The sequence below is a fragment of the Mchenga conophoros genome, linkage group LG17 (genome assembly GCF_057382185.1).
Source record: "Mchenga conophoros isolate Kocher_MC1m ecotype Shallow Benthic linkage group LG17, M_conophoros_male_GT1.1, whole genome shotgun sequence".
In the NCBI taxonomy this organism is placed as follows: Eukaryota; Metazoa; Chordata; class Actinopteri; order Cichliformes; family Cichlidae; genus Mchenga; species Mchenga conophoros.
In genome coordinates, this window is record NC_140542.1 from 28,890,306 (window position 1) to 28,916,264 (window position 25,959).

General features: G+C 40.7%; 2 protein-coding genes across 5 annotated transcripts; one reads left to right on the top strand and one right to left on the bottom strand.

Annotated features, from left to right (window-relative positions):
- Nucleotides 1-2,370: 2,370 nt before the first annotated feature.
- Nucleotides 2,371-15,697, top strand: prmt8b (protein arginine methyltransferase 8b). Of its 2 annotated transcripts, none has more exons than XM_085251926.1 (11): nucleotides 2,371-2,385; nucleotides 3,065-3,189; nucleotides 3,802-4,026; nucleotides 5,181-5,336; nucleotides 5,958-6,021; nucleotides 7,103-7,245; nucleotides 7,588-7,675; nucleotides 9,860-9,975; nucleotides 11,530-11,680; nucleotides 14,182-14,303; nucleotides 14,907-15,697. In XM_085251926.1, exons 2-11 carry the CDS (start codon nucleotides 3,121-3,123, stop codon nucleotides 14,988-14,990), a joined length of 1,218 nt encoding a protein of 405 aa, XP_085108052.1. In that variant the 5' UTR covers nucleotides 2,371-2,385; nucleotides 3,065-3,120; the 3' UTR covers nucleotides 14,991-15,697. The 2 variants fall into 2 exon arrangements, with proteins under 2 accessions (XP_085108052.1, XP_085108051.1); XM_085251925.1 differs by lacking the exon at nucleotides 2,371-2,385 and adding an exon at nucleotides 2,596-2,966.
- cracr2ab (calcium release activated channel regulator 2Ab) lies at nucleotides 15,683-25,816 on the bottom strand. Of its 3 annotated transcripts, none has more exons than XM_085251924.1 (18): nucleotides 25,735-25,816; nucleotides 24,690-25,063; nucleotides 23,626-23,737; nucleotides 22,822-23,011; nucleotides 22,548-22,694; nucleotides 21,029-21,119; nucleotides 20,385-20,480; nucleotides 19,921-20,108; nucleotides 19,747-19,818; nucleotides 19,412-19,460; nucleotides 19,243-19,325; nucleotides 18,361-18,919; nucleotides 18,139-18,271; nucleotides 17,598-17,679; nucleotides 16,755-16,869; nucleotides 16,469-16,570; nucleotides 16,311-16,387; nucleotides 15,683-16,216 (listed from the first exon to the last, which is right to left on the bottom strand). In XM_085251924.1, the coding sequence occupies exons 2-18, from the start codon at nucleotides 24,843-24,845 to the stop codon at nucleotides 16,129-16,131; spliced, it is 2,340 nt and encodes a 779-aa protein (XP_085108050.1). In that variant the 5' UTR covers nucleotides 24,846-25,063; nucleotides 25,735-25,816; the 3' UTR covers nucleotides 15,683-16,128. The 3 variants fall into 3 exon arrangements, 2 of the variants coding, with proteins under 2 accessions (XP_085108050.1, XP_085108049.1); XM_085251923.1 differs by having other exon boundaries at nucleotides 18,361-19,012; XR_014889183.1 differs by lacking the exons at nucleotides 15,683-16,216; nucleotides 16,311-16,387; nucleotides 16,469-16,570 and having other exon boundaries at nucleotides 18,143-18,271; nucleotides 18,361-19,012.
- Between the last annotated feature and the right edge of the window lie 143 nt (nucleotides 25,817-25,959).

A 25,959-nucleotide genomic window follows, 5' to 3' on the forward strand; every position in this document is an offset into this window, starting at 1 on the left:
ATGATCTTCTATCCCATCTTAAGCAAAACATATACTTTTTTCTTTTAGTCGTATGTCTAAAAGACTGAGGAGGGCCAACTGTGTAATCAGGTGTAAAATAGAAATAGAATGATTTAGGGTCAGCTCTACATGAGGTTGATGTGAAATACAAGGGGAGAAATCTCTGACCTGAAACAACACCAGTGAATATCGGTAGGCTACTGGGAAGAAAAAAAAAAGTCTAAAAATGGTCAATCACACTGCTCTCTATTGATTCAAAGTACACATTTGTTGTGCTTAGAGCCACAACACAATCAGTGATGACACAGCAGGTGTTTTGACTTTTGCAGCCACTAAAAAAGCACCTGCTGTGACTTCTGATTGGGATGAAGAAAGAGAGCAGCATGCTTAAAAGTTACAGGAGTTACAGTAATGTACAAAAGTCTTGAGCCACTCTTCATTTCTTTAGATTTTGATTCCACAGAGCCAGACTTGCTTGTCATTTTTTATAATGGTCTTGAAAAATCTCCAGGCTTTCTGAAGGCCATTTGAGATGTAGCTGGCCCTTCATTTAAACAGCCTACTGTTCACTGAAACCTCATCAAAAGTTATCTGAGTTGGAAGGGTGGCTGTTAATAAGCCATTCTTAAGGAAGGAGAACAGAGAAAAATAAGGCTGAGGTGTGCCAAATTACACAAGAAATTGACTGGAAAAAAAATCAGCTGTAATATGTCTTATGGAGTAATGAATCCAAATTTGAAATATGCATGGAAGAGGTCCGAAGAGAGATACAACAGTGAATGTCTATAGCCATCTTTAACACAGCGTGGATACTCTACCGTGCTTTGAGGCTGGATTTCAGCCAGTGTTGTTGGAGCTCTTATCCAAATTAATCAAATTATGAATGTAGAAAAGTTCCACCAGATTTTGATCGACCATGTAATACCATGTAGTGTCTGATTGGCAGCAACTTCATTTTTCAGTACGACAATGATCGCAAACATACTGCCAATGTAGTCAAAGTATGCCTGGATGAAACAACGCATCAGTCATGGATTGATCTCTCCAGGGTTCGAACCTCAAGATAATCGAAGCAGTGTGGGATCATCCTGACAGAAAACAAAACAAAAGGCAGCCAGCATCCAAAGAAGAGTCTCGGATGTGTTTCAAGAAGCCTGCAGAACTAAGAAATTACAAGAAAGCTTACCTATTAGAGTTTAAGCTGTGTTGAAGAATGAAAGGCAGCTTTAACTGAACAAAAGGGGGAAAAAATCCCACATTGACAGCTAACTCAAGAGACAAAAAGCATTAGAACTTAAGTCATTACCTTACTTAAGGATAAATAAGTTAATTAATTACATTAACGCATAAGCAGAAAATAACCTACAGTAACTACTTTCCGATATGGAAGTGCAAAAGACAACTGAAAGGGAGGATAGTTTCTATATATGTGGTTTCTATTAAGGGACAGAGGAACGATAAGAAATGATAAGAAATCAAGGACAAGGAGTGTGGTGTAGATAAGTGAGGAAATCCGATCATTACTACAAATTTAGTTGAAATTTAAATATTTTAACTATGGTGTGTGAGCTGGGCCCCTGGGTGCCTCCTGTGCGAGCTTTACCGGGGATGTCCTACCGGGAGGCTAGATTACATCTCTTGTCTGGCCTATAGGAACGCCTCGGTGAGTCCAGGAGGAGGGGAATGGTTTGCTGAGGCTGCTGTCCCCCAACAACATAAAACGGATGGATGGATATATTCTAACACTTAAAATAAAGATTCCAAAACGGAAATGATCGAATAACGTATGAAAAAATGTGCTCAGAAATTAATGTATATGTGTATTGTTTGAATGGACCTGCTCTGACTGATTTTCATATCACAACGAATACATGACTGTTTCCATGCGTTGTCTGTGGTAGACTACTCAGTCATGAATCGGGTCAAATAGCTTTTTTTGTACGTTTTGGTTGTAACACTGAAAAAAGATATCGTCAAAATCATTTTCAGCTTTCCACAAATTACCATGAAATTATAAACGGAATCAACTTTCAAGTAACAATGTAACTATAACATGATTCTGATAGGCTTTGTGCCAAGTAATTAAAAACTATTTACTGCTACTAATCGGAAGCTGCACACCTTTAATCGATTTACAATTCAGATATCATTAAGGGACCTATAGGTAGCCTACACCTCTCTCAACATTAAACAGCCTCATGGTCAGAATTAGCATACCACGTTTGTATTGCAGTTGTTGTTTTTTTCTTCTCCAACTCAAACACCTGTGTTATATAAGCGAGCCACTAAGAATCTTGCCGGTTGCCTGGGTCCTTTAACTGTGGGAAAGTCTGGTGTGAGAAGGAATCTAGCTTTGAGAAGGCAGAGATTAAGCTATTCTTTTTGGTGAGTTGTATTTTTGTCACCACTCGTTTCATGTCGTCAGCGGGGTCCCAGTTTAACGGGCAGGCGGGTGCACACTAAGCAGTTTGAACTCCCCTTTTTAAACTTTCTCTGCGGAGAAAGCCTTCGGCGTTACAACTAAAAGGGCTTTAACACAAAAAGATGCGACTTTTGGTGTCGGAGTCCCTGTGATGAGAGCTGTTTCCAAGAGATGAAGTGGCTGATGAGAAGCATTTTTGTGGAACTGCTTTTGTAATACGCGACTGAATGTCTTTCTTGGTGGTGGTGCGGCACATTTCGCGTCTTCTCTGATAGCCTGCTTTTACCGGAGATGTAAAAATGAGCGAGCGGGTTACGCTGAAGCGGCGCACGAGGGTTTTAACGGAAGGACCGACTAGTGCTGGTATCAAACCTACAACCTTCTACTCGCAACACCATCTCTCCAGCCAATAGACTGCTCTGCCTCCCTGAGTCCTCCCACTAAAAACAACCTGTATCGCATTTATAGTATGGATATCCGAACGTTTCACCTCGCTCAAATTCATATTCACAACTTTCCACCGGGAGTGGGTTTAGCCTAATTTGTAAGAAATTGTGATACATTCTTAGAATGACCCTCACTTTTCCGTGTGTTCCAGTCATATTCTGTGGCTCTCTGTTATTTTTCCCACGTTTCTATTAGGATTTCAGAGCCCCCGAACACTTAAAAGAGTTGTAGCCTAAATCTCGTCAGCTCTCATGGGACTGAGGCATTCGTCGCGTTGTTTGCTGCTACGGCGGAAGATGGCGGAGGCGGACAGCTCAGAGGTAGGGACCTTGTGGTGTCCTGCACCGCATTTAGCGGGACCGGTGAACTCTCCGTCTGGTATTTTTTGATCGTGTCAACACATTTGGTGTAGATATTATGCATATCTCTGTATTTTTCAGCGATAATTATGGAGACGAGTTTAAGAATAGATTTTGCACTGATGGCTTGTAAGCTAAGTAAAGTGCATGTCCTGCAGATGTCAGGACAGCTCTAGACTCAAAAGACGCATGGAAATGCAGTTAAAATAGACGATGCATATGGAATATTTGCATTTTGATTAAGTGGTTCATTACTGATGCACGGACATGGGCTGCTGAACGTGATAATGTCCGCTGTCCTTGGTGCTGAAGCGGAACCTGCATCTCTTGCCGGCTCCTCCATGAGTGCACAGTGTATCACCGCTGTCTCATATGGAAATGGCTTTACAATACAATTAAAAAACATTTCAGAGTTTATTCTTGGTTTGAATTGAATGATCTCTCTAGAAGACCGTTATTAACCTGTAACCTATGTATTCCCATAATTTCGTTTTAAACCATTAACTTGACTGTGATGTCTAAATGATGCTACAAACTCTCCCTTTTTTTTCTTTTCTTGTATGTCCTTAACAGAGGCAGCAGCCTGTAATGTCCCCCATTTCTCAGTCTGCTCAGCCCTCCCCACTGCCTAAACCAGTGCCTACTACCCACCATGTGCCCTGCGTTCCCCATACGCCTCATGTAGCAGCACTGGCCACCTGTCCTGGTCGAGGCAAGATTGCCAAGTTCATCAGCCCCGAGGAAATGACATCACGGGACTACTACTTTGACTCTTATGCTCACTTTGGCATCCATGAGGTATGCAGACAGGGCTGGAAAAACAGCAGCTTGGTATGATTAGAATTTTTAAAAAAAGGCACCCCCTTGACTCTTTCTATCTTTGCCAAGGAATTTCAACCATGCTTGGCTGGCTTTACACTAGTAGGATATGTCAAAAAATAACCTAAACCGATTTAACACTATAATATACAAGGACAATTGGGCTTTTATTTTGATTTTGATGCATATTCTTATGCTGTATTTTCAATAACTGTGAACCTTGTGCATACAGAAATCAAACCTTCAGTTCAGTAGATCCACTTAAGGTAACAGATGCCAAGGGAAAGCCTAACGAACGACTAAAAGCAACAAAATGGAGACAAATAAAAACAGAACTCTCAGAATCTGCCCTTAAAAGGAGTTTGAGATTTAAACAAAAGCATCTGCAACATTTTTGAAATTATTAAATTTATCGAATAATAAACTCCCAGCATGAACCAAACTTTAAGTATTAAAAGTGATTTCAGTAGCTGACAACTGACAAAACACAAGGCTTTTCTATTACCAAGCACCACTAAAAACATTATATGCATGGTAAAAATCCATATTCAGCACTCCAGTAGTAAAAAGTGTTTGTTTGTCTTTTAAAACTATCTGAAGTAAAGTGCCAAGGCCACAGCCCAACTAATGACCTTGGTATGTGACAAAGAGATGGTGGAAAAGTTTAGGAACATATAGACCTCTTAAACAGTGTCTGCATTTAGCATATAGGTCAGCTTTTTGTCTGCTTGCAGTCAACCAGTGTGTCCTGATTAAAGCAGTGCAAAGTGAAAAAGAAGGAAAGTGGGATATGTGAATGGGCTCAGGGAGAAGGGTATCAGGCAGTCCCCAAAGGCTTTGTGTTGTACTCCTGTCTATTTCAAGAAGCTCTGCCACTGTCACTAACGCTTTTGGCCTAAATACTGCCTTTTCCATATCATTACTCATGGAAAAAAAATCAATGTATTCTCAAAACTGCCCACACTTGCCACAATGTAGATCCATTATGTAACATAATGTGTAATATGTATTCCTTTGAGGATTTTTATGAATCACACTGCTCTTTGGTAGTTGAGTTTTTGGTCCTTTGTATGCGTGCCGGTACTGGAAAAATCATCAGGTAACATGGACTCTTACTCTTATTATCACTGCAGGAGATGCTGAAAGATGAGGTGCGGACACTGACCTACAGGAATGCCATGTACCACAACAAGCACGTGTTCAAAGATAAAATAGTCCTGGATGTCGGTAGCGGCACTGGAATCCTCTCAATGTTTGCTGCCAACGCCGGTGCCAAACATGTGTACGGGGTGAGACAAATAGATGAACTATCTGACCACAAACAAATGCTTCACTGCAATCAAACATTCACTGCTGTTGTTTAAATCTTTATGAGAGAAATAGTTGCAGTCTACACATATTTGACTTCTGACTCCTCCATATCAAATACATTTATTTTAAAAAAGTATCCTGGCTTTTTAAAAATGTATCTTAAGAGCTTGTCAGGCAAACTCTGTTAGACAGAGGCAATAAGAGACACCTGGCTCCCCTTAGAGAACAGCTGTAAGTGACAGGTTGGTGTTGTAACCCACAGTTATGTATGATTTATAGGCTGTAGTATACCCATGAATAGGAAGGTTTAATCATGAGTTTTCATTTGGCACCAGATCTGAGATGACTTATCTGGAAGAACAGCAGCTGCATCCATAGACACTGTTATTTGCACTTGAAGATGCAAAAAGCCCCTTAGTGTTTTTAGATGGATTTGATTAATTTTTTGTGTGTGTTTACTCACACTAAAACCCATGAAATATTTTCTAATTATTGATAAATTGATCAAAAAAGTGTTTGTTTGTTTTTAATTTAAAGATAGACCAATAACTCCATGTCTCGACCTTTTAACTGGATGTTATTTTTCTGTGATCCTGCAGATTGAATGCTCAAGTATATCTGAATATTCAGAGAAGATTATCAAGTCGAATCACCTGCACAATGGTAAGAAGAAGTATTGTTTCTCATTACTGCCATAATCCCACATCCACCTATCTGAAGACAGAACGATGCAAACATATCTGGTTGAGAAGTAGCGTGTAAAATCTGTATATTTCCATCATTACCGTCACACTTGACAATATTAGTCACAGTCCTGATGGTTAAATGGCAGCTCGTCAAATAACAGTAATCTTTGCCATCAATCAGAATCCCCTCAGTGGGGCTTATTACCATTGTAAAATGCCACCCTGAACTTCACAGAGGGAGGATGGGAAACAGATGCTTGGTTTCATAACCTACATATTTGACATTAGGCTGGTTTTAATTTAATCTTTTATATTTACATTTCAGGTACTTGGCTTTTGATCCCCTGAACATAGACTAGTGGTAAAGTTATAATGTCAGGACTTCCGTTTATGCATTAATAACTATAAATATTCCAAAAGTAGATGTAGAACTGACTATCAGTCATTAGAAAAAGGTAATTTAACCTCCAATTGTGTTATTAGGGGCAGAGTATTGAATTGCTGAATTTTCCTGTAATTTCTGAATATTTGATAAATGAAATTTTGTGACTAGCTCAATTTACAAAACCTTGGCATAAATTCAGTAACTGCCCCTTTATGCTACTTTAGAAGGAAAGCATCTGTGCACTGCATTCATTAATGTTGTGGAACACAGATGGCTTAAATTCACTGAATGAATGAACACCTGCCCTGAGAAAATGTATACATTTTTAAAATTATTTTTCCTTATATTTAGTAATGAAATTAATGATATATACTGCACATCATAGGTCAATTGGTAATACAAAACTCCCTGCCGTGTAACACCTCTTTAAATTGGTGGTGTCTTCTTCCTCTGGAGGTCAAAGATGTCAGAATGGGGAAATGAGACAAATAAAATGCATGCACCAAAAAAAAAATCAGGCGCCAGATGACAACAATAATTAAGTTGGACTAATTTACAGCAATCCCAAGGCATACAAACATTGTCACTTGAGAATAAAGTCATTTGCTCTAATCTGATGAAGAAGCTGTGAAGTAATTTACTGCCTGCTGTTTTGTGGCTATGCACACTGCAGTCATTACCATCTTCAAGGGCAAGGTGGAGGAGGTGGAGCTGCCCGTGGAGAAGGTGGACATTATAATCTCAGAGTGGATGGGCTACTGCCTTTTCTACGAATCCATGCTCAACACGGTCATCTTTGCCAGGGACAAGTGGCTGGTAAGATGGTGCTGCGGGAGGTTTGGGGAGTTAAGCAGGGCTTTATGTGCGTGTGTGTCTGTGAGTGGCTGGCTGGACAAATAAGGCTATTTGACACATAGACACAGCACACAGCGTTGAAGTGGAGAATTTACTGTACGCTCGCTTGCATGTGTCTGCTCGCCAGATGCTGAGGTCATACATGAATGATCAGGTTGCTAACCTCAATGGCTGTCAGCAGGCTTTGAACTCAGCACATGTGATCTTTTATTACATGCCAGGTGTGTGAACAGTATGAGTGATTGATGGCCTTTGTGTGTGTGTTCACTGGATACCTGACTTTTGTTTTCGTCTTGTATTCAGAAACCTGGAGGCCTGATGTTCCCTGACAGAGCAGCGCTCTACGTGGTAGCCATTGAAGACCGGCAGTACAAGGACTTTAAGATACATTGTGAGTAGTTACGATACATTTGTTGCAGTTTCATTTAAATTCTTTCGGGCTTCCTCTCAGCTGTGTTTAACTAGTGCCCACAGCATGATGGTTCCTGTGGATGAGTAGTAGATAAAGTGCATATGAATGTTTGTTTAAATTTGGTTTGTATTCCGAACTGATTTAAGTAGTCAGTAAAACCAGATTACAAAAAGTCCAAAAGTTACATTTCAGACTCTACAGGTGTGAGTTAGCATGTTAATGTTTGTGGCAGTACAAAAGATTGAACAAGTGTTTACTTTGCTGGGAGAAAGCCTCTGTGAGGGTGAAAGGTAGCAGCCTAGGTTTGGGTCAGACCCGAGGCCCTTTCTTTTCCCACTTCATGCCTTTCTGTCTACTTTATATATGGTCTGATAAGGAGTCATGCAGCAAGACAATGATCCCAAGCAAAGCATCAAAGGTACAACAGAATGGCTAAAAATGGAAAACAAAACAATACTGCTGTTGCAATGCCCCAGTTAAAGCACAAACCTGAGTCTGATTGAAATGCTGCGTTGAGACCTTAAGAGTTGTGGATAAACAAATGCCCACAAACCTCAAAGAACTGAAGCAACACTGTAAATAAGAGTGGGCCAGAATTCCTCTACAACAATGTGAGAGACTGATAAAGTCACGTAGAAATTGCTGTTAAAGGTGGTTTTACAAGCTGCTAAAGTGCATAGTCCTGTGGAAGTTTTTTTTTTTTTTTTACATGACTGCAAATGAAAGTCAGTTTCTTTGACCAGCTTTAGACTTCATCAGTTGCTAAATTAAAATACTGGGTTCCACTCTCCTCACTAGTAGAGCAACTTGTTTATAATGTAATAATAATAATGTATACTTTATTGATCCCTGTGGGGAAATTTCTCTCTGCATTTATCCCATTCACTCAGTGAAGCAGTGGGCAGCCATTGGGCACCCGGGGAGCAGTGTGTAGGGATGGTACTTTGCTCAGGGGTACCTCAGGGTAGTCGTTCAGTGGATTCGAACCCCCAACCTACCGATTATGGGGCCACCACTCTACCTACTGAGCTTTTCCTGCTTGCCTCAAATGCCTCAGATGTTTTCAGTCCCAAACTGAAAACATCTGAAAAGAGCTAGCTACTTCTAAGACTGAACCAAAACAGTGAAGCTGTAGGTTATAAAACCAAACAGTACTTTATGTGACAGTGACAAGCCATAGATTTTTCTTAAATGCTGATTAGTGACTGCAAGGGGGAAAAAACCCAAAACATGCCACAGTAAAAAGCAGTACCTTCTGCAAAAGTGGCTAAAATGTACAGGGTATTTATTGGGTTATAGCCATAAAGACCATAAGATTAAAAATTGGGTGAATGCAAATAATTTTTAATTTAAGTGGAAGTAGTTTAATCTAGCATTGAAACCTGTTGTGCAGCAAGAGGTTCAAAAGCATTTAAACCAGCGTGTTACTTTTTATCCTGAACTGCTTTCTCTGCTCCAAACTCACGGCATGTGTTCAAATAGCTAACACAGCTGGAGGGCTGAGCTTAACATTGTGATCCAGTATTAAAGGTGCCATTCAAACCTGTACGTACATCGGCTTTGAATCTGGGTCAATAACGCCTACTGAGTTCCCTTTCACTGCACAGGTGGCCTCCTGTGCTTTATTGCATCTAAACATACATAAAGGTACATTCTTTCACATAAATCCCAAAAGAACTCACTTTACCCCAAACCCTCACACTCTTATTTTTAGTTTTTTTTGCGTTGGTGGCACACTCACCATCTCATGATACAGACTTAGTGTTTGGCCTCCTGACAAAGCAAGGTGGAGTGAAGGGACTGAGTGAGTGGGGGAGTGAATGTGTTTTTTGGTGTGTTTTCAGCCCAAATTATAATAAAACAAGGATGCCAGACATTCTGGAGGAGGTAGAGGAGGAGGCCAGAGTATATTTTCGGGACGGCTTGTCTTTCTCCACATACGGCCTGGATAGACAGAAAGACAGCGGGACTGTTCTTCCTGGCAGAGTCAAGCGCTCTGTTTTATTTTCTCTGCTACCTTTTTTGTGCTGACAGCTTAGCAGGAACAGGGAGAACAGAGCTTTGCTTGTGCCTGAAAACTGAAGGAGAAAAAAAAATCCAGAAAACACATATTGTGTGCATGGTCATTCACATGGGTATCTGGTTTGCTTTTTGTATGTACAGGGTGGGAAAACGTATATGGGTTCGACATGAGTTGCATTCGCAATGTGGCCATCAAAGAGCCTCTGGTAGATGTGGTAGATCCCAAGCAAGTGGTGACGAACGCCTGCCTTCTGAAGGTTAGTCTGCATTTGTACCAGTTTGTGAACGCGTTTTGTCTACAGTATGATTTCATACCTGTTTGTGGCACATATCCAAACACTTTTGTTTTTCTCTATCTCCTGGGTACATGAATTCCCAGAAAAAGTCAGACAGCTGTGATCCTCTGTCACTGTGAACATTCCCCATCTATTGAGTCTATTTTCTAGTACATAATAGAGATTTCTGGCTGGCTGTAATAGGCTGCAGCTCTGTTTTCATGCTTGAAGATACAACAGAAGCTTGTCTTTCATCTCGCAAATGAACAGAGGATGAGAGCATTCACAGAGGTGATAGCCTTTTTGTTTGTCCCCTCTACCTTTACCTTTTCTCTATTTCACTGTCCCTTTTCTCTCCATATATCATGTTTCTTTCTATTCCGAGCATTTTATGTCTTCATTGCCCCTTTTTTCATTATCTCTGTCTCACATCATTTTATAGTCTCGTTTCTCACTTTCACTTTTCTAATCACTCCACCGTTCCTTTCATCTTGTGTCCCATTCTCTGATTTTAAACAATGTCAGGCCTCAGTAGTCTGAGTGAATAGGGAGGTCTCACTCAGTCTTTCTCTCTGTGCGATGGTGAAATGTCACACAAGAGCAGGCATTGAGTCACCAGTGGGAATGAAATGGGCTCTCCATCAGTGTGATAAGCGATGGTCTTGCTTTTGTGTTAAGAAAAGGTGATTCATGTGTTAGGATGGAGGAGCTTAGCCACTGACATGCCTGTCTGAAATTTTATTCTCACTGCAGGTATCTTTTTTACATGTATGTATTCAGGGCATCTTCACCCCAACCCACCCCTGCCAGCCACTTCACCGCTTCTTAATTCAAACTGCCAGTCATTCCTCGCCTGCTAAAATTACAAAGTCGCTCCCGGGAATTTTTTTCTCTCCTCCTACAATTTGCTGTATACGATACTGGCCTGGTATCATTGGAAAGGACAGAGGTGTTAAATCACAATCTGTCATGGTGACGCCACATGGCCGAGTGCTCCAAAGCCCAATAGGCTGGGCAAGATGAACAGGTTGCAATTTAAAATAAAAATCCCCCTCCATCCTCCTAAATACAGCATCATCTACATGCAAAGCAGAGATGCACCTGCTCCTCTATTTTGAACCCAGTATGATGCCTAGCAGGTGACAAAGTACTTAGATCTGTGGCTACCTCAGTAAGGCAGTTTGATATAAAACACACACATATACTCACACGCACAAAACCTCCCTCCCTTGTAGACATGAGGGAGGACACCCACACAGCATGTGTAGTGCGAGCAGGCTTCATTTGCCAGCCGTGATTCAACCTGTGGGCTTTCACACACACACATATTCTTGCACATGCACAGTAATCATGGTGAATAATCAAGAAGCATTGACATACATGTGCCGCATGTGTATGTGAGAGATCGCAAATGGTGGTGGCAAGTTGCAAGCCTGTGATTGTACAGTGGCTCTATTCTGAAATAGCATGGTTATGGATTTCAAGCTCATTTGCCCTGACATATATAACATCAGCTACTGGCAATTTTATTTTCAGGAAGTGGACATCTACACTGTGAAGCCAGAGGACCTGTCCTTCACCTCAGCCTTCTGTCTGCAGATTCAGCGCAATGATTACGTCCATGCTCTGGTCACCTATTTCACCATTGAATTCACCAAATGTCACAAGAAGACTGGTTTCTCCACTGGTGAGGCTAAACAGGAGCCTTTTTTATTTTAAAGAGTTGAGATCTAAACCTCTGGGTCAATCAAATAGAAAAAAAAATTGTGTCACATATTTTGGTACAGTGTGTGTAAAAGTCTTGATCAACCCTGGTAACCAGACTTCAAAATGTTAAACTGGTTTAACTGGTCGTTCTCCCAGCTTTCTGATAATCTTCCAGGGTTTTTCATTAGATATTGGCTGCTTTTTCACTTATTTTAAGGAAGAGGAATATTTCTTATTTGGTAAGCCACTTAACACTGACCTATGAATCATTCAAGCGTTAAAAAAAGGGATGAATCAGTTTTATTTCCACACATAACAGATAACGTAGAAAAAAACGAATTGTAATTTTATCTTTTGGAACTCTGCGACTAGCAATTCATTACAAAAATACATAATTTGTTCCAATTCTTTAGCTGAATCTATCAAAAATTCCAAAGACACCACAGTTTAACAGCCCTAAAATGCTATTTCTGGACCAACAAGGTGATTCCTAAGATCTATTGTTAAAAACCTTGACATTTCTGAGCATGCTGGGTAGTCTAATTAACAAAATTGAGGACACTGAACGGGTGGAGGACAAAAGAAATGACAAAATTATCTACAGCAGATGAACAGTGTCTGAAATGCATGTCTTTTAAAAAATAGAAAAAACTCCAGAAAAGATGCATCTGGTACTTTGGCTGATCCATCTACGGCTCAGTAAAGTCTCATGAGAAAGGAAGGGTGCCTGCAAAGAAGCCATTTTTAAAGCAGGAAAACAGGAATGAAAGGCTGAGGCATGCCAAATTACACGAGAACTGAACAGAAAATAAGTGGCAGCAGGTGTTATGGAGTGATCAATCCAAAACTTACATTTTGGATTTGTTTAAATCATCAATATGAACCAAGGTGTTTAGGAAAGAGTCACTACAGCCATCTGTAAAACACAGGGGAGGCTCTCTCATGGTTTGGAGATGAATTTGTTGTGGAGGTGTGTTGGGGATCTTGTCAAAATCGATTCAATAACAAACACAGAAAAGTGCAGTTAGGTTTGTGCCACCGTGCAATATAATGTGGAAAGAGATTGGTAACAGTTTGATTTATCAGCATGACAATGATCCCAAACACAGAAAAACACACATGGAACTATCAGTCATGAATCGAACTATCAATCAGGGGTTGGCCAGAGCCTGAATCTCTGGATCATCCCAACAAGGAAAAGATCAAAAGACAGCCAACATCCATGGAAGAATTCTGAATGTCCTTCAAGAAGCCTGGAGAACTATTCCTGAATAAAACTCGTTTCAACAAACTGCTGCACCCATTTCCCATCATTGAAGGAAAATATACAGAATTGAGGGGTGATTCAAGCCATTTCCACAGTACTGTACTATACATTTTTGATATTACTTTCTCCATGTGGTGCTTATATAGTGAGGTTGTGTTATGCTGCATAGCAGACAAGGACAATTACTTCCCAGGATTGTCTATCAGGACTCTATTGCAATGTACCCAATGCGATGCAACAGAAAGGTTTATGAAAAGAGTGGACAACTCCTGTAGTTCACTTTCAATGATAAAACAATTCTAAGGAACTTTAAATGTCTACACTCACAATCTTTTCTGAAACTTATGCCTTAAAACACATATTCTCCAAATCCACTTGTTATTTAACTGAAACACCAATGAGTGACATTTCTTTTTCACTTGTGATCAGTTTTATTTGTCACAGCAAGTGTGTTTCAGAACTGAACTGAGGTGTTCAGCGATTCACAGATTTCAAAACCTGATATAAATATTATTTCTCCTAGATTATTCAGTTATTTTACACCACAAAAGTTTATAAAATGTATAAAACTGTAGCCAAGGATACATGAAGATTTGCTTGCACCGTTAAGCAGATTCACATCCTGGCTCGCCCCGCAGCCACTTGAGTAGTTTGAGCAGTGAATCAGTGGATATTAAATGGATGGCGCTCCATTTCTGCACCTTAGCTCTTGGCTACACTCTGCTGGTGTTACGTGACCAGTGTTTGAACCAGCAGAATCACCGAGCGCGTCATCATGCTGTTGAGGACACCTATTATAGTGAAATATGTTATGCAAGCTTATGTTAATACATTCACGCATCCGGTGCTTACATAATATCACGTAGAGGAGGTTCTATTTTTTGGCTGTCTGTTGGCCCTGAGGCTGAGCATCACCGAAGGAGATCTCTTCTATCTGCCTCTGTATTTTTCCCATTGGATGAGAGAATTTCAGGCACTTTGCTGTTATACTTCTTCTATGCTAACATGCCGAAGGCAGTCTAGTGCCTGTCAAGACTATTCTGTAAATCTTTTTATTTCCCCTACTCCTCTTTACTCCTCTTTCCTCTTTCCTCACCACCATTCCTCTTTAACCTAATTTCAAATTCTCTCCTCCTCTCTCTTTATCATCTCCACCATCTTTCATTTTCACTTCCCTGCCTTTTCCCTTGCCCTCCATCACATCCTATCTTTAGCTCCAGATGCCCCAAGCACACACTGGAAACAGACTGTGTTTTATTTAGAGGACTACCTAACTGTCAAGAAGGGAGAGGAGATCTTTGGCAGTCTTGCTGTCAGGCCCAACGAGAAGAATGTGGTAAGACTAAAAATTTTCAAGACAATTCTCTAGACTTAAAAAGGGAATTTACCTAAATTACAACAGCAGCAACATACTTAGAAATATAATAAAGATATGGATACAAATAGTGGAAAAAGTCCTCTTTTTACTATAGATAAACCTTCAATTAGTAAAAAATGCCATGTTTTTAACATCCTGTTTTACTGTAGACTGCCTCTAATAGCGCATATTTGCTTAGCAAGCAAAAAGTAGCTGGTTTAATTCCAGCCTGAGCCACAAAATCCCCTTTGGGGCTGCGTCAGGAAGAGCTACCCACTACGGTGACCCCTTGTGGCAAAGGAGCTGCTGAAAAGTAGCTGCTTCTTCTGTATCCTGACCACACACCATTAAATAACAGAAAATATTCAAATAATGGTATGTCCTATGTTCCCTGTAGTTATTGTTAATAATAGAAAATGTCCTGTTTATTTGCTGTGTGCATGCTGTTAATTAATAGAGAATCTCTTTTCTTTTTAATTAAGGAAATATTTCTTACAGTGCTGCTTGTCCTTCGCCTTTTTGGTTGTGTGTAATTCTTTGTAACTGATTACTTCAATTCACTTTTGGTAATGTTTGTTGCAGCGTGACCTGGAGTTCACCCTTGAGCTAGATTTTAAAGGACAGCTATGCGAGGCCGCCATTTCCCACGACTACAAAATGCGTTAAGAACAACAGACCAAGCCGTGCCGCAGACCTAGCCTCAGCCCCTCTGGTCAGCGAGGGGGAGGGCACAGGCTCTCCAACAAGCATTCCAGTTTGCCAGGGAGGGCATCTGGGCGCATCTGATTGGATGCCATCAAGCCAGCATCTAGGTGATGTCATCACAATAGGCACGTATCTATCAGCAATAGTGCCATCATGTGTACACACTTGATTGACTCGGGCACCTCATTGAATGTATCATCCTACTTGATTTTTTGGTCTGTTTCTGAGAATTATTTTGATTGATGTATGAAATGAAAATCATTTATTTATTTATTATTATTATTATTATTATTATTACAATGAATGGAAAACGATTAACTTGTGTGATGTTAAGAGGATTATAGCACAGTCATTAACTGTTTTACCTTTAGTAACATTTATTACATATTGTATAATTGTATAGAGAGTACAGTAATTCATTGCTTTATTTTAGCAAGTATCTGCATGTGAATCCTTTTTCATTTTTTAATTTCAGAAAGATGTGAAATGGAATTTATTTCTTTAATTACTGAGAACTTTGGTGCCAGAAAAAAGAGAAGAATGCCTCAGAACAGTAACAAACATGATGCAATTATGCCATGTACCACTTTGTTTAGAGATCGGATGATCAAAGAATATGAAAAAAAAAAAGAATGTGGTGATGAATAAAATGTCAAAGAATCAAATAATTTACCCCGCTTTCATTTCAAACTTGAAGCAAAGATTCTGTTATGAAAAGGCTACAGTATACTTCTGATTTTCCTCTTAGGTAAAAGGATTTTATTTAATTGCAATAAGGAATATTCTAAATACTACAAAGAGACAATTTTGATTTGGCATTTACAGGTAATGGCACAACTTTTTGTTTTACTGTAGAGGAGCTCCTTTCATTAAAGTTTGACAGCAGTTTGTTCACACAGACTATACGGACTTCTACCGCATATTGATGTAAGCATTTACTGCCTTCCTGGTTTTAAAGTCCATTACTCTTTTCAGTTTTGTCTTCAAACATTTTAATCTCCACAGAAAAAAAAAAGATCTGCCTCTCAATAAACTGAGTATAGCAGTACAAAATTTTTTTTCCTATGGTTTTAGGTTTTCTTTGTGTTAGCTTGAGTCTTCACTTGCAGCAGGCTTTCTTCTTCACAGGCTGAGTGCTGAGTATGACTGTTGTATCTCTCACCCTGTCCTCCTGCTCCATTAACACTCTGAGTAAACAAAGAGGGGGAAAAAAGGCTTGACATCTGCTGCGAATCACAATGCAGCCCCAGTGCACTGTGTATCAGATTGTTTTGATCTTACCTGGCCAGGTGAGTCAGGGACTCTGTCACATTCTTTCCCGTGTAGGCACTGACCTCAAAGAACATCACCTTGTTTTCCTGAAAAGGGTGTGCACACAAATTCAGACCCACTGTTGTCCTAGAACAGACAATACTTGCACAAAAATGCATTAGATTTACATAAGCAAGTTGCTCAGCTTCTTTAAATGACACCTCCCTGTCTTCGTCCATGTCCATTTTGTTACCTAGCAAGAGAATAGGGATCCCTTCTCCTGCTGCTTCCTAAGAAAATAAAGAACAGTGTTCCAGAGCTTCCCATTTCAGGATTTGCCAAAGATGTGAACTGCATAAACGTTATGAGCAATAACCCCAGCTTTTAAGAATGTGAATTCCAAAATTGGACGAACTGAACCATGCATGCAGCAAAACAAGACTTGCACAGGACTGAATGGGTCAAAGGTCCAACCTGAACATTGGTGAGCCAGGGCCACACAGCCTTGAAGCTCTCCTCCACTGTAACATCATACATCACCACCACACCATCTGCCTTGCGAAAGAACTGCTTGGTTATGCTGCGGTACCTGTGTCAGTAGCAGGATTTGAATGTCAGCACAGTGGCCCATTTTTCAAATGTGAGTACATTATGTACATCCACCTCAATACTGATACAATAATACTACATGGTTATTGTTTTATAGTGACTATTCAAGAAAAGAAGAAGAAGTGTTGGAAATACGACACATTTTTTTTGTAATTTTATTTCTGTTCACTTCTACGGAGGATTTGAAACACTCAAGAAGTCCATAGTATTGGATTTAATTCAAAGGTTTTGACAAAAGTAATGCATTAAGTGAAATAAAAACATTTTTATACAGTATCTCTAATTTTCAGTCTTCCGAAACTTATTAACCAAACTGTATATACTGTATACACTTCCATTCATGTAAAATAAAGTATTGCAAGAGGAATTGTGTTTATTAAGAGGGCATATTAGATCAATTCTATAAAAAAAATTTAAACATAAAATAAAGTAATACAGTGGCAGGGTAAAAGCATAATTAAAGGAAATTTGCAAGTGTGGAAATTTTGTTTTGAGAATGTAAAGTCATAATTTGTTTAAAAAAAAGCTCACAATTTCTCTCAGATTAAACCTAAGATTGGAGGAAGGTTGCAATAAACTGACTATATATTCAGACTTTGGATACGATATTCTTGATTAGCATTTTATTGGTAAGCTTAAAGTTGCAAGATATTAGTGGTTTATATCCAACCAGTTAACTGAAATATGCTGAAGGAAGTGGTCACTCACCTCTCTTGGCCTGCAGTGTCCCAAAGCTGCATGGCTACCTGCATATTGTCCAATGTTAATGTCTTCACACTGTAGTCAATACCTGATTTAAAAAACAACAACAACATATAATAACATATAATACATAATCGAACATAATATAAGGACACACTTCTCACATTTAATTTAGGTTTGATTTTACTTCTCGTTTTCACTACGAAGAAGCAATGATATAAATGGCCAGTAGGGGGATCAAAGTGCCTGTGCTTCATTCCAGCAGAAAAAGGGGTGAGAAAGGTGGTGACAACAAGGCATAAAAGGAGGATTGGAAAAGATGAAAGCGAGGATAAAGAAAATTCATCCAAAGTGACATAATCTGTAGTACAATGAGTGCCAGGGCTCTTAGACAGGCAGTGTGACTTCACAAGCCCTTTCATGTGATGCTAAATCGCCCCCCAGTATTCAGGAAAGGCATCCACAGCCACACTCGCACACATGCCCTTCAGATCTGTTTAAAACGGGCCCTGAAACATCAATAAAATATGACTGCCTTTCTTCTCACCCACAGTAGCAGTTGTGGAAGGGTGGAAACGGCCCTCACAGAAGGAGCGCAGCAGGGATGTTTTCCCAACGCTGGAATTTCCAACCAGGACCACTTTAAACAGGCGGTCTGGGGCAAACAGTTCTTTCGCCTTCTGTAGGCGAGCAATTAGAAAGACAGTTTCATTACCTCTCCAGTAACTTATCTAAAAGCATATATAAAAGTGGGGAGCCGTAAACACACCTGTGAGGTTTCCTTTCCCACAGGCTGTCCTCTTGGAGATACAGGTGGGGTCTTCTTCGATTGAGTAAAGTAGGATTTCCTTGCAGGAGGAGCTTCTTTTGACAATGAGATGTAACGTGGGGAAGCACTGAGGTCGCTCCTTCTGTCGTCTTCTTCCTCCTCATCCCTCTCGTCTTCCTCCTCGCTGAGCTGGTGCAGTAAGGGCTGAGGTCCTCCTTGGAGCAGGTGGGGCAGGTGGTCCTCTTCTATGGAGATGACTCTGCGGAGGGGCCACCCGTCCGGCGGGGCATCTAACACCTCCTCCTCTTCTGCCACCTTCTTATCAATTTCGACTTTCTTTGATTTGTCTCTGCTTCTCCCTAACACCCTCTTGCTGGTGGCCATTTTGGTGGACAGCCTTTTGGCCTTTGTCTTCACGTCGTGCACTTTAGGCAGAACGGGGCTGATGTGACCGTTGGCTAAGCCAGAGTTCCTATTCGCTGAAGGCCTTTGTTGGCACACAGGGCTGCTAGCAGCTGTGGTGGAGGGAGCAGGGGTGGCAGTGGTGGTATCATCTTCACTACAGGAGGAGGAAGCAACAAAAACGATTTGAAGGTGCTCTATAGGCAAGGCCTCCAGAGATAGGTAGGACCCATCCACCAACAGTGAGGCTCTTTGGGGACAGAGGAGAAACAGAGGATTTACTGGATCAATTCACTTGAGTTTTCTAATATTTCTACTTGATAATTTGGCTATTTTTTGTGAGTATAAGGAATCAGACATCCTCTGTTTTTCCTCCTTTGATGCATGATTTTTACATCACATTTGTCATTTGTTGCATAGGAAGCAATCTGACAGGGATGAATTCTGTTAAAAAGAGTACTTGAATGATGAATGAATCACCTTTTTGCCGGCTGGCTGCTGTCATCAAATATATTGCCGAGGCCCGCTCTCTGCTTCTGCTTCTTTCTGAGTGAGGTTCGAGGCTTGTTTACAAAAAGAAGGTGCATTACTCAGCTATTCTAGTGCTGTAATCGAGTTAATGCAGTTACATAAAATACTATTTACTTACTACACCACAGCACAAGTCTCGCTCATCCTTTAAATGCTTGTTCATCTCTCTGGGAAGTTAAAGAAGGGATGTTAAAGAGTGTTTTGTGCTTTGCAAATCCTTGAACCTTGGAGTTTGATTCATAGGGTTTGGCCAGTTAGGACTAAACCAGGAGCCAAAATGAGTAAAACAAAAGTTGTGGTCAGAAACTTATATCCACTCAACATTGGCATGAATGATTGTACAACTTTTGGATTGTCTCCAGTCCACACAGGCTCAAAAGTGTGCATACAGGCTCATCAAAAACTCATGGACTATTACCCAAGTTTGAAAAGTGCTGGGTGTTCTCATTATACCTGAGGAGGTCAAGCTGCTTCATTAGACTTTGCTTTTCCCTCTGCAGTCCTTCAGTTACTCGGTACATTTCCCTGAAACAAGACAGAAGAAACTTGCTTTTAAATAGCTACTCTATGGCATCTGTTTGCACACTGCAGGGAAACACAGTTAATACAAACAATGCTTATACGCACATTTCTTTCTCCCGTTGTAGCCGGGAGGCCTGTTCCTGCAGCATAGCCAGCTGTTCCTGGGCCAGCACCAGCTCCTGGCTGGTGCTCTCCAGCGCTCTGGACAACTCATTGTTGGTCATTTTCAGTTTGACGTTCTCTACGTTGCTCTCCTGCTTCTCACTGCTCAGCTCAGAGCACTGGTGCTCTAACTAAACAGGGAGATATTCACAGGAGTTATAATACACTAATGCTGGGTAAGTGTACTTAGGGGATATCTGCACAGGGAACAAAACAGTGAGGTTTGGTGTAAATCCTCTCTACACGACAGATGTAATGCCACATGCCCACTATTCAATAGTTACACATAACAAATGTTTTTACAGAGAGCTTAATTTTTTTTTTTGTCATGCTGTTACAATGGTGGATGTTTCTTATTAAACATGACCGCAGAATTTCTTTGGGATGCTTCGTCCATATTAACTTACCCGTTTCTGCTTCTGGAAAAGCTGCTCCAAATCTCTCTCCTTCGTAAGAAGCTGGTGCTCCAGGTCCTGGCTGCGCAACTGAAGCCGCTCAGAGTCCTGCAGGACCAGAAGAAGAAAAGGTTCAACTTGCGGTTAAAAGAAAGTGCACAAAATTAACTCGAAAGGTAAAAACACTGCTGTCAATATGATATAATCCTTAAGCAAAACTACGCTTACATCATTACTACTGCTTGTTCTCTCTCTTTGAAAGACCCAGGATTTATGATAATGCAGAAAGTGGTCTTCCACTTTACTGAAATAACTGTCTAGTGGTTGAGTGTGGAAGACTATCAGCTTCCATAAGGAACAGCTTTTTTTTCCTTTTTCCTTGTGTTCCATCCATTTGCTTCCGCTTATCCTTTTCAGGGTCGCGGAGGTGCTGGAGCCTATCCCAGCTGTGTTGAATTCAGAATTAAAATGAGCACACAGAAAGTTATTTAAATTTGAAGTTGGTCATCTTGTGTCATAGAGTGCACTTCTGTACAGTGCAGTCCAGCATACATGTCTTTAAACATCTTGCTTTGTATTTCTGAATCTTTTTTACTTCTTCGGTTGCCAAGGAGATGCTTCATTGTCAGATTTTCTTCATGTCTGAGCTCTTTTACCTTTAGCAGCAGCCGTTCTTTCTCATTTTTGATCTGTGCCTCCATCTCTTCATATAAATACCGGATCTCACTGTCATGTGTTGCTGCCTTCCTGAAATGACACGTTAAGGTAAACGATTTATCGATGAAAGACACAAGGTGGTACATGTAATATCTAAAAACAGAACAACATTGCTGTCTACACTGTGAGCACTTGACATGCAAACACATTTTCAGACTACTGGTAAGTACAATCCCTGTAATGATCGTTAAGACCCCAGCAGCCAATTAGTTAAGTTTAGAAGAATAACAAGCTGTAACATGGTGCCACGCAGTACCATGAGTAAGCCTACATCCCACTGATGCTCATGTTGCATTTACAAAGACAAAAGACTATAATCATCAAGTATGTCATTCTGCATATCAGGGGAGTAAATACATTAATATACAGTACAAAAAAAAACAACCCCTTTGCTCTGTGTTCACTCAATCATATCATTAATGTGTTTGCACACCACTAGAAGGCAGTCAGAGTGTGGATCTAGATTAGTGGTTATTTGACAATGGATAAAGACGTTGTTCTATAGAGAATTACAGGTAAATCCCATGCAGCAGGCTCTGACTGGCGTCCACAATGTAAACACAATCCCACCCTTATGCCACTGATTATTTAGGGGCTAATGCATAAGAAGCATATTGGCTTTACTGTGGTTTTTGGCCCGTAAAGTGTTGGTTAAAACAAAGTAAATAAATAAAACATATATATATATATATAGCATATGCATTTCCTTACTTATAGTCTTGCCAAAAACCTGGCACCTCTTGAGATGGTATGCAGTGTCGTTAAAATATGAGGACAAGTGGAGGACAAAAGAAGATGAATAGTATCTTAAAGTCATGTCCTTAAGACACAGGGGAAAAAATTCAATAAAGACATCGCACAACGTCTGAAAGATGCATCTGGCCCTTCGTTTGAGCCATGTACTCTTCACAGAAGCCTTGTCAGAAATGATCGCAGTGGAAGAGTGGCTGTCAAGAAGACATTCTTAAGGAAAGGAAACAGGGAGGAAAGGCTGATGTATGTCTTATGAAGTGATGAATCCAGATTTGAAATTTCTGGTTCAAATCCTCTTCTGAGGAAGTCAGACAGAGGTACAAACAGAAGTGAGAGTCTGACTGAATTATGGACTCAGAAAAGTACAGAATTTGATCCACCATCAACATCATATGGATAGTATCTGGTTGGCAAGAGCTAAATTTCTCAATATGACAGTGATCCCAAGCACACTGTAAACACACACACACATTCATATGAGCAATCCAAACAGGAAACAGCCAACCTGTTTTTATATAAAGAAATTAGGGGTGGCTCGAGACTGTTGCACAATGCTGTATTTCTTTCTCATTCCTTCCCTATATTGAGCCTCATGTCCAATATTTTGTCCACACTCATAGTCACTAAAAACCTTGTGAATGGGTAGAACACCATGAAAAGCCCCTTTTCCCTTGCCCTTTGTGTATGTGTTTTCTGCCCAACTACCTCTGGAGGGCGCTCTCCATCTCCTTCTTTTCCTGATGAGCTTCCTTGATTTGGTGGGTGACCCTGGCCAGAAATTCCTCAAAATTGGACAAGAGGTGAGGCTCATCACGTCTGAGCTGGATCCAAAGGCTGCGCACCTCGTCTGGACTGGAGAAAGAGAGGAGAAGGGGATAAAGAGGGAGAGACAAAACTCAACTTAGCTCACAGGTTTGTCAAGAATGGATCATGACAAAAAACAATAATGCACATAAGGTTTTGTTGTGATTAAACTCACTCTTCAAATACATTACTGGCTCCCAGGCTTTCCAGCAGCATGCAGAAGTGCCTCTCCTCCTCATCCTCAACTCCTGACAGCTTGGCTTCCCATTGGCTCTGATAAAGGGCTTCCTTAGCCCTGAAGACTGGGCCAGGGGCCTGATTTTGGTCATCAGTCACAGAGATCCTTCGACCATGCAAGAACTGACCTGAAACACACCCACAGCTTTTAAACTTGAAAGATAAATTCAAAAGCTTTTCATGACTTCCCACATCTTTTTCTCTTAGCTGCTCCCATTATCTGCCTCCCATTAGGCAAATGATCGCTACATCACTAAATCCACAAATCTTCTCTGTGGTCTTCTACTTTTCATTATTGTCTGGCAGCTCTATCTTCTCATCCTTTCTCTAGTCTCCTACCACCCTATCCTTGCCTCTCCAAACCGCTCTACCTGAGCTGTCCCTCTGATGTAGTCGTTTCTAATCCTGCCTACATCTGGTCACTTCTGATGAACACCTTAACACTCCAGCTCTACTTCCTGTCTTTGCTTTAGTAAACTTCCCCTTTTACTTTCGTCACAAATCAGCCCTGCCTGCATTTTTACAAACTATTCCTTATTATTCTATTTTGCACTTAAAGCCGCTCTGTTTTTTTGTGTTTGCAGAACTACAAGATACCTTTAAGTATTCAAAATCAACTTGAACTCAACTTGATGCTATAGTAATGTCTTCTATTTCAGGTTCGACATAGAGAAATCTATTTGGAGTAACAAGTGTGATATGTGTGATCCAAGCAAAGAGCCTCTGATGGCAGAAAACCTACTGAATCCAGAGGTGAATGCCTCCAGTGTGAGGTAACCCGTGTGGTCTGTATCCAGAGAGTCAAACACGTCTTCCAGCTCCTCTGCGGACAGAGGCAGCTCTCTGTGGAGCCTCTGCCAGGAGAAACACATAAACAAAAAGGACTTTAAAATACCACTGTGGTGAGCTGAACTCCACTTCAAAATGAAACACACTCACTGTAAAACCACTGCAAGTTACTTTTAAGACACAATAAATAAATGTCTCGTGATAAGTTCGCACCTTGAATCTGCTACAGTACATTTTCCTCTGTAGTGACACAGCTCAGACGAAGCTTACACTGACCTAACAGTTGCACTGAGGTTTTTATTTTTAACTTTTTTTTTTTTTTAAATGTAAGAGTGTTTTATTAAAAAAACCCTCAACACAAACCCACAAGAGCTGCCCTAATTAGCTGGGAGCACAGCTCACTAATGGTCAGACCTTTAAAAAGAGGCTTGCATGCATTGTTCCTGCCTGTGCTCTTCACTGCAGCCTGTGCGCTGAGAGAGTGGCATTATATTCATAAACATTTCCATCAGCCGTGCTGCTCCGACACTTCTCAGGCTGTTTGAGTGCTCCGAGTTCTTTCGCAACGGTAATATGAACTGAAAAAGTGACACTGAGTGTTCCCTGCTAAATTGTTCCACAGGTAAAAGTGTGTCCTTTTGAACTGTTGTTCTTCTTAGCAGCGGCTTAATGCACTCACAGGTCCTCCACGGATTTTTAAAAACCGCTGAAAGAGTAAGAGTGTCGAGGAAAAACTGACCCCTCCCTGTTTTTCAAAGGAAATAAATATTCATATTGGGCTGGCACAATTATTAACCTAACTGGTGGAAAATGTTTACAGTAATGATATTAATAGATGGATTTGTTAAGGCTTACTTTCTGACAGTATATACACTGAATGATTAATCCTTGATTCATTAACTACCATTTAAAATGTCTTATATATATCTGCCTTAATAATGTGAAATTGTCAAATGCCTGCAGACTTTACAGAAGTGTGTAAAGTCCACAGAAACACACACAGCCTCCATCTCTAACCCTCATATCAGTGCGAGTGATGAAGCCTTTTCCCTCCACATCACAGGTCTGGAAGAACTCCTTGGTCTTGTCCAGCAGGGCAATGCAACCCCAGTCAGAGCCCCTCCTCTCTGGGCTCCGTCCAAAGCCATTCACCCCGTCCTCCTCCTCCTCCATGCTTGGCTGTGTCTCTTTTATCGTTATATATTTATTATTTTATGGACACTGTTGGGTGGTAGGTTGCATGTACTTTGAAGTTTTCTTCATTAGCCCTATATTCAGTCCTCTGGGCCTCCTAGAGTCACCATGACAACAGAGGCAGGAAGTAGCACCAGATGATGAGATCACTGATAACTTGGTGGCTTACAGACAGACTTAAACCTGGTTGCAGGTTCCTGTAAGACAGACAAAGAACTGTACTCAATTAAAAAATTACGTGAAGGCAAGTTTAAGAAAACTAAAGTGGTTACACAAATAGCAGAGCACTACAGCTAAACTGCACTTCCCTTTTCTAGTAAGCCACTGACAAAGGTATGTAAATACACAGTAAAGGATTATCTTAATACTCCACCATACAGAACACATGACGGCACAATGCCTGCAAGACTGCTGCAAGCAGCAGATGAATTAATGTGTCCCCCTATGTGTTTTCCTCGCGCCTTTGTTTTGAGGTGCTGTCTTGTTTGCACTGCTCCGAGCTGGAGCGCAGTTTATGCTGTCAGGAATTCTAAATCTGCAGCAAACACTGCTGAAAGTGAAATATCAGAGGCAGGTGTTGGATTGTCAAGTCTTGAATTTGGATTTTTCCTGAAGGCTGTTTAATTAGTGCAAATTTTAACTTGGCTACAAACTAAGTGAGTACATACTACTAAGCAGCACTGCCACCTACTTTGTAAAGACAAAGACACTTAAACAATGTAAGTAAATTTCTGGGCCTTCCTCTGCAGCATATACAAAACTCTTGGCGAATTCTTTCTTTCCTCAGCTTTTGTATCTACAAGTTGCACAGGTTTGCATTTGTCCCTTTTTTCTTTAAATAAGTCAGAAACGGAAGGAAAGCTCTTACCTTCTACAAATGACGAGCACAACAAACTGAAACCTTTTGTATCCGCTCTCAGTATTAACAGAGCTGTGACCGCACTGTGTTTAGGAAGTCTTGCCTCACAGACGAGTGTTAGGCAAGTCATTCTGCAACCATGTGATGTCATGAGGCAGCCTGAGGCTTTTCAGCCTGGGTCCACCCGCTGCTCTCACACTGAGATGGGGCTGCAGAGTGAGCTTACTCTATGCA